Below are 8980 nucleotides of genomic sequence, written 5' to 3'. Positions count from 1 at the left end.
GCGATATTAATATATATAGTGGTAGTAAAAATATCATGATATTTAAATGAAATAAATAAATAATTGCAATTCATGTAGCCTACACGTTTTGCAGGTTCAATCACGATGTTGTCCTTCACCGATTGCGAGAGCAAGAGGTATTGTTACTAAAATATTCACAAATGTAACTAACAAATTAAGGCATAGATACAAGCCGCCGTAACAAATCGAAACTACCACTGCTCTATTTAAGTTACAAAATACCAAAATTCAATTTCTTAAAAGATACTCACGCTCTGCGTAGCAAGAATTTGAAGCTGCGGGTCAGTAGACTCTAATAACTTCTGTACCATCCTGAGGAAGCTCTCCACGAAGAGGTTGAGAGTCTGCGAGTGGCATGCCACGAGGAGCTGGTCCATTGCCTCCATTGCTATAATTACGAAACTGAAAGAAAAGACGAGACATTTTAGAATTAAATACTTATAATTTTCTTGAGTAAAAAACAATATAGACTACATTATCTATGTATAAGATCTATATGTTGTGATCATGATTATTTCAACTCATCTCAAAGCAAAAAAACAAGTAACTCCTATAATATTGATTTCTATTGAATATCAATATGATTTACAACTATAACACTTCTGAACACCGTAGTGTGTCCGATATTGTGCCACTGGCTCACAATTCATGTCACTAAGAAGGGCTGTCGACATGAATTATAATTGCGCATACCTATTGTTAATTTCTATTATTTATTTTTAATTGTTTTCTATTTTTTTAAGCGTAATTTACTAACATAGTCCTAAGTTTTCAATTGTTACTAACAAAGTGGATCAAAGTCCTTAAATAAAAATTATTATTATTATTATTAAAACAAACAAACGTACACACCTGATCACAACCATTTAAACACACAATTTAAAGTCTAATATATTCAAGAACAACACAAGCACAAATTAGAAGAGTGCATCCCGAGAATCAACTAGAGAAGTACATTTGAAGTTTGTCATTGTCTAGTATAGATTTGTTTGTTTAGTACATATTTATTATTCGGCCTACATATCCAATTAAACCTAAGAACAGGTACAGGGTGGTTATTTTGTCGCAGAACAATTTTTAAATAATGATTTATATTTATAAATACAAACTTTTATGATACCTAGCCCGGGGGTCGATTCAGAATCTTAACGGTTGATAAGTCAGTTGTCGACCGATTCGATGTGATATCGTAATACTTGTTTTTATTTTTATTCACAACACCCGAATCGCAAGTCAAACTATCGTATTCGAAACCGAACCGAAACGACGTCACACCCGTACGATTACTCGAACTTCTCGTTACAACAGTTATCGAATGAAAGTTACTGTGGACTACTATATATATATATATATATATAGTAGCCCACAGTAACTTTCAGTAACTTAATATTATATTATATATTGTACATATATATATATATATATATATATGTATTTACTTATTTATTAACTGTATGTTTTTTTGTATATGGGAGCAGCCCACATTATCAAACGTCTATTATTTACAAAGCAAGAATGTAATATCGATGACTTAGGGTCGTATTCCAGAACTGTACTCAATGCTCAAGTCAGGACATGAGTATGATTCAAAGCACTAGAAATCATACTCAAGTCCCTGCCATTAGGGTCGTATTTCCAGTGCTTGTGTTGCCAGTGCAATCCTGACTTGAGCATTGAATAGAGTTCTAGAATACGACCCTTACTTTCTCAAACTTACAACAAGAGTAATTTTCAGGAGATGGCAAAACTTTCTATTTATTTCAAATTTCTTGTCAATTGGATTAATTTGAATGCGTATTATGGAGCTAAGAGAGAGAGTTAGGCTTTTATCTGCCCTCCACATATCAATTTTAATTTGACACCTCATGACGACCCTTTACATTGTAGATATACATCAAACAGGTTCCATGTAACATTGGTGATTATCAACAAGGTTACCGTTTAATATTTTTTTGCACTTTACTACACGTAAATGTTTGAATTTTTTTATATCTTGTCTTCTTTTATATTCAGTTTACATAACACAAGCTACGTCTAAGATAAAGTATATATTTACTTTATATCAACAAAAACATAGTATACGGAACTTAGCAGTTAAGATAAGGTGGATTGAACGGTCATGGCTATTTTATTTATTAATAATATATAACAATAGAAGTACATAAGTGTTATTTATTTATATACTGCACGTATTGCTGGTTTTGTGGTAGATTTATTTTTTAATACAAACATGTTTTTAATACAAGCGATGGAACAAAGAAATCGCACGCCTAATGGTAAGCGACACACCTATCCATGACAGTTGCAGTGCCACTCAGAGCTTTAAACAACATGATTCAAGATTTCTTGAATCCACTGGTCATTGTAATTCCATTGTATTATAATGCTACACACATGCAACTAGATTTTAACAGAATGACAAATATCATCATAAGATGAACTAGATTGTTAAAATCTAGTTGTAATGACAGTTGAGTCTCAGTAGAATGGGCAGTGATGGCATTCATTCATTCAATCATTAACAAACGATGTTGCTTTACTAAAATTATCATGGAAATTACTATGCATATAATAATTTTTATCTCCTTCAATCAGCAGTCGAATGTAGTGGTCAAATTAAATTAAGGTATTTTTTATGTCACATAATTAGTGGACCACATCATGCAATGGTCGTTGAATGGTAGACCAATGGCTATATAACTTTTAGTAGTATTTAAATTTTTATTGAATTGATATTAAATTATTTTTATGTGAAATTACTCCACTAGTTTGTTATAATTATTAATACATAGATCGTACACTCAGAAAAAATTCCTCCGGTCGGATTCGAACTCACGTCTTCTAGCATACCGTGTTAAATACAATGAATAGGGACATCTCTAGCCGGGCCTGGTAGCTGTAAAGGTATCTAACTGGGTGACGAAATATCATAGATTTCGCGTAGATGGCGCTACGGCTAAAAAGTCGATGCAAGCACATAGAAAAATTCGTGAGGTTCGCTGGTTCGTTCCGTGGCTTAGTTGGTACACAGTCCGGCACGGTATGCTAGAAGACGTCGGTTCGAATCCGGCCGGATCGAAGGAATTATTTCTGAGTGTTCGATCTTTGTATTAATAATTTTAGTATTAATAATTTTAGCAGAATACCAAAGCACAAACTCCTGGCATCGATTTCAAATTAGTGGACTTGGGGCCCTGAGGGACACTGCCATTGCGCCCATCACCATAAGACAAAAGTTGAGTGCCTGTAACACCGAGCATATAATCAGAAATAGAGATGAAATAAAATAGTACAGCGCCAACAACTGACCTGTGTGTACGTCTCCGTATATTCCAAAAATATTCTGTATTTATTGTAATAAAGAACTCTAACAATGGGGGGCTGTTCCATTCGGTGGTGTGGGAAAAATAGCAGAACACCTAATTACAAAACAAACGAAATCACATTAAATATGTAATTTTTCAATTTTCGTCCATTATAGCAAAGTTCAAGTTAAACTGGTCGATTTGAAGTGAAACAATTGACGACACCCGTCAGTTATTTCGAAGTCGGGTTGGCCAATACTAATACTTACTACATAATCACCGTAATGATTTGGCAGAATAGTTTTCAAACAAACTAAATGACATTTCGTCTCTATTTCTAGTTATATACTCAATGGCCTGTAATTATCAATCTGTTTATCTATTATAGATATGTACATATATTGTAGCTATTTTTTCTTTTCAATCGATTAATTATTGTACTACCAATTATACATGTTAACAATTTTCCATAAAGGCATTTGTTCCAAGTAACTCTTTGACTATAATTAATGTACTATATTTCTAAACAAGACGGTTGTCTGGGCAGTTAGTAAGGGCAGACCGAAGTAAACTTATTACGACTAAATTTAGGAAGTTCTAAAGAAAGGCCCGGGCAAGTGTGCCTTTAACCGATGAGCTGTATGAAAGCTTTGATACGAGTTAATGAGACGAAGGATGTATGTCAGGATCGTAGCAAGTAGGAGGCTGTGGTCCCTGGCTACCCCGATGAGAAAAGGGCGTGAAGTGTATGTATGTATGTATGTATTTCTAAACATCTATAATTAGGTGTAGGGAAACATAATTTATATTTACGTCGATTACTTTCAACGTATTCAAATAATAAGACGTGTTTTAGACGACTTAAAAAAAAAGGAGGAGGTTCTAAATTCGACTGCATGTTTTTTTGTATGTATGTTACGCGATAACTCAGGCGTTAGTGAACTGATTTTGGTGATTTATTTTTTTGTTGGACTGAGGGTACGTCAGTAGTGGTCCCATTTAAATTTAAATTTGAATAGGTTAATGGAAAGTTTCGCGCACTTTCCGGTAACCGATTTCAATAAAACTTGGTAATTATATGTAATTCCACGAACTTTTGAAGTCGGTTTTTTTAGTACACTGTACTGAGATTATTTACAAATAAAGTAGGCTGTAGGCAGCAATGATCGACATTTTAAGGAGTGTGTATCTTTATTTGTTTGTAGTCAGTAGTGTTAGTTTACTGGAGAAAATTATCCTCAAGAAAGATTATACTATAGTATGTTTCATAAAAAAGCTATTATAATTATAATTTCTCTAATTCTCCAGTAATATACACCAAAAATCCACAAATTAAGAAGAAAGAAGCAAAGCGCTTTCCGGCAAATAAGTGGACATCAATGACATAAATATGAAGTGCTCCGGGCTTTCTAGTCACCCGAACAAGGAACGACGAGAGTGGAACTAAATTTTAAGCAAAAAGCAAGGCTTACCCATGTCTTCTCCGATAAATATCCCTAGAAGCCTTCTGAAAGAGATATTCTCCAATTCTATCCAGCTTCTCTGGACTGGACAGCGAGTAGAAGGTCAGCTTCTCCATGTTCGCTTTGACCAGGCCCTCTTGAGGCGACGCGGGGAATATGTTGTCGACGAGGCGCTTGTACCGCGGCCGGAGCGCCGAACAGCACCCGCAGCAACCTGAAAAGGAAAAAATTGGGTTATACGACGTTATGACCCTTTGGTACGACACTTATGAAAGAAAATGGACTTAACGGAATTACAGACCGACAAAGTCCAGGAAAACCTAAGGGACCGTGGTATTTGCGATTGGTAGGAGCAGGCCAAGAATCTGAAGGACGTGTCAAGGGCCCTACTCTCAAAGCACGAAAACGAAAAGACGTTTGAAACTGTCAAATCGCGTTGTCATGCACTCTTAGTTCTAGCCCCGATCAAAACTCAAGTCTGTAGGTGATCTGTTGGAACTGAGCGTAACTACGAATTTCGTGCCCTGAATCGGATGTCGGAAGATTCAGGTCACTGCAGTACCGAAGTTAGTTTTACTTTTTTAACTAAACTATATCATCCCTTACAACACTAACGAAAGCAACTGAGACGAAAATGAATTTATTGACAACATAGAAGACGCAATTATGCATCAAACTATGTAAATAACTTTCTGTCATAAGTAAGTTCTTAGGATCACAGAGGGAGACAATATTTCTTAAGGACCATTTTACAACCTGTGACTTTATTTATCAATCTTTTGAGTTCTGAAGATAATCAAAATATAATAAGAAATTTACAATTTTTGCGTCAGAGCTCGCAATGAGTGCGACGTGGTTTCCATGACAACGCTGTGAACTTCCCTCGGTGCGTGAAGGGTTTCATAAAACTATTGGACGCGGAATCGGCTCAAACTGGTCACAAAAACCTTTATGCCCCTGTAATAAGGATGTAAATGACGTCATTCGCATCGCTTCGGCACGAACGACGGAACACGCTATCGGTCGATGACGAAACCTTATAACTATAGACATAATTTTTTTATCAGTTAACACCGATTCGGTTTACTTTGATAAAACATTATTAATATTTTTTTGAAATACACGAAACAGTATGCCTTATACAGACCTTATACCTTTGTATCAACGGTTGATGTAGACGATAATATTATTATTTAATAATAATTTAGGAGCAGTAGAGCTCATTGTGAAAAACTTTGTCAAGGGAAGTACTGCCACCTTTCCCGTTTCTGCCGCCAAGCAGTAATGTGACCATTACAGCGTTTCGATTTGGAAGGATAAGGGCGCTGGTGAAATTACTTGTCAACTTATTCTGTCTCAGAGTGGCGAGCGCACGATGGCAGTGCCCCTTAGGGTGCTAAAAGATTGACTGCACGTTTGTAGTTAACGCGTTCAGCCGTAATTTAATTTCATGCAGTCACGGTCTGGGCTGTATGAAGTTGATTGCGGCGCATTGACTGCAAATATGCCCAATCTGTTACCAGCTTAGGACCTTTCCGATTTAAAGCTCTGAGTGGCGCTCTGTTATGGACAGGCGTGTCGCTTGCCACCAGGCGCACGACGTGTTCGTCCCGAAAATAAGTGGACTCTTGGAACAAGTAAGCTCTAGCAGCAAATTCTGCTTCCTAGACATCCCATTCTAACTTAATGCCAATTTTAATGCTACATAAGTATCAACTATAATGATCTCGTTATTTCTTATCGCAATACCATAATATAATAATAGGGAAAAACGTCTTTTCCCCGTACTTGGACTTGATTACTTGTCCGACCAAGCCATTGTCGCTCACATTTAAAAAATTACAAATTTAGTATAAAAATAACAGGTTGAATTATGGTAGCAATGTTCATAAGAAGTACTGCCCACATATATAAGAACGTTTCATTTGAATAAGCGATCGAGAAAGATTACGTATGGCTCGGTGAAGTGGGTTGTGGGGTCACTGCCCTTGTGTGGTGCATACGACTTGAGATAATTTTGCAAAACTTTACTAGATACAATTAGCCAGAATATTGAACAGAATAACTTTTTAAATATTTTTAGAGGATATAGCATTATTTCTAATCTTAATTTCTAAAATATAGCGAGAATGCAAATCAACACACTGCATATTTAATATTTTCACAGCTTCCGAAATTACAAATATTTTGTACTACGATAATCTCAGTACAGAGTACTAAAAAAACCGACCTCAAAAGTATGTGGAATTACGTCTATTTGCTAAGTTTCATTGAAATATCCCCTAGTTCGCCACTATACAGGACTTGACACTGGAGATAATAAAAATAGGTTCTCACTACGACACTACTCAAAGTATATCGAGAGAAAAACGCCTTGAATTGGAGAAATAGCAAAATCAACTAAATAATTGCTAAAAGTAATTGCTCCTAAATTAAAGTTAGGCGCTATTTATAAAAATGAATCTTCATGCGTGAACAGCCACCCTTTGAGGTGGATGATTTTCTTCAAAATGAAATGGGAAACTATGGAAATACCCCTTTCCAATAAAAAAAAGAATCATGAAAATCGGTTCACAAATACCGGAGTTATCGCGTAACATATGTACATACAAAAAAAAAAACCAAAAAAAAAGAACATACAGTCGAATTGAGAACCTCCTCCTTTTTTGAAGTCGGTTAAAAAAGAATGCCCATAATCGTCTTTTCATTTCGATTAAACGGGATACATCTCTGCTATATTTTAAATCATGTGCGTTTGGTGTTCTGCTAAAAGATAAGCCACTAGCCTTGTTAGTAGCTAGCCACATTATAGAAGCTATAGCAGGAAGACATGATGGTTCTGTCATGGAACATTGGACAGAGCAAGTCAAGGGCGTAGCCCGTAAATAATTTTGTTTGCACTGTTTTCTACTAACCTTGTTCTAAGTTCTTTTACGAACATACTATGGATATTTTAAGAATTACTATAATTATTTTATGAACTTATTTTATAATAATACAACCTTGGCATCAGAAACACAAAGACAAAAACAAATAACGTACAGAACGGAAATATGAAGCATTCCTGTAACTTCAACTCGCGCCGATAGTTAGTATATACTGCATCATTAGCGGAAGTCAGGGTCACTGTCGTATTAAGACGTAATTAGGAACGCAGTAAAATGTTACGACGGCTGGTGGACACAAGTAAAGATCAAATTTCTTGGTGTTTTACTATTCATTTACAAAGCTTTGTATTAAAAATGATGTAATGACGATAGAGAGAAAAGCTTCGTAGATTTGGTCAAGTGAAAAGAATGAATGTTGGTAGATTGTGAAGTAATTTTGATGATTCGGTTTTTCTTGGAAAGAGGGTATTGGTCTCATATAAATTTGAAAAAATATTCCACCTCTAAGAGAGGCAAACTAGAGGATGAATCCGATTTAGCGCACTTTCCGTTAACCGATTCCAATAAAACTGCCAAATAGATGTAATTCCAATAAAAAAACTCGATAAGCAAACTTAAAAAGTTATAATAAAAAAACAAAATGAAAATACATTAATTAAAAGAAGTAATATTAGTAACAAGACAAATTATAATAACTATTACTACCCATAATAATATTTTATTTTATTTTTGTATGATATGATACAGTAGCTGTGGGAATTCCCAAGACTGTACGCATGTGAGGTTTTCGATTTAATCAATAAATTAAAAAGAAATTTACTGGAGAGAGAAAAAAAGTTTTTCCAAAGATGGCGGATTTTTGTCATCGCACATTTTGTAAATTTTGTTTATGTTTTAAATTACGTAACCTTTTAAGCTTCTTAATTAATTGTTACTTAAACAAATTATTTAAAAACAAATGACGGTCCTTCTCTCAGGCGCAATTTATATTGCCGCGTTACGGAATGAACGGACGATGAATTCCTCGCCTCAAGTCAGATAATTTTAAATCACCTCAGTTATGTGTCGATAGTGTAAATGATAGGATTTTGTACGTATGGTATTGTACTCAAAATTAAGCCACTAGACTTGTTAGTCGAGCTACTATTCAACTGCCATTGTTATATTTTGATATTCTGCTCTTCAAGGGCGAATCGATGACACGCCGATGGCGTAGAGTATTAATATTGTTATAATTTTGTTTACGCTACACAAATTACAAAAAAATCGCTTCCATTTTGGTTCGCGGCAATGTAAATTCAGT

General features: G+C 35.2%; 1 protein-coding gene across 1 annotated transcript in view; it reads right to left on the bottom strand.

The window, feature by feature from the left end:
• Positions 1-257: 257 nt before the first annotated feature.
• LOC113229018 (protein EFR3 homolog cmp44E-like) overlaps positions 258-8980 on the bottom strand; it is an 18224-nt gene continuing 9501 nt past the window's right edge. Inside the window, exons 2-3 of the mRNA XM_026462489.1 lie at positions 4799-5003; positions 258-423 (exon numbers count right to left, since the gene is read on the bottom strand). Coding sequence (XP_026318274.1) covers positions 258-423; positions 4799-5003 — 371 coding nt within the window. The remainder of the gene's footprint in view (positions 424-4798; positions 5004-8980) is intronic.

The sequence above is a fragment of the Hyposmocoma kahamanoa genome, unplaced genomic scaffold, assembly GCF_003589595.1.
Source record: "Hyposmocoma kahamanoa isolate Upper Pololo Valley unplaced genomic scaffold, ASM358959v1 270, whole genome shotgun sequence".
Taxonomy (NCBI): domain Eukaryota; kingdom Metazoa; phylum Arthropoda; class Insecta; order Lepidoptera; family Cosmopterigidae; genus Hyposmocoma; species Hyposmocoma kahamanoa.
Note: the sequence above shows the minus strand (reverse complement) of the source record. Positions and strands in the feature narration are given on the sequence as shown.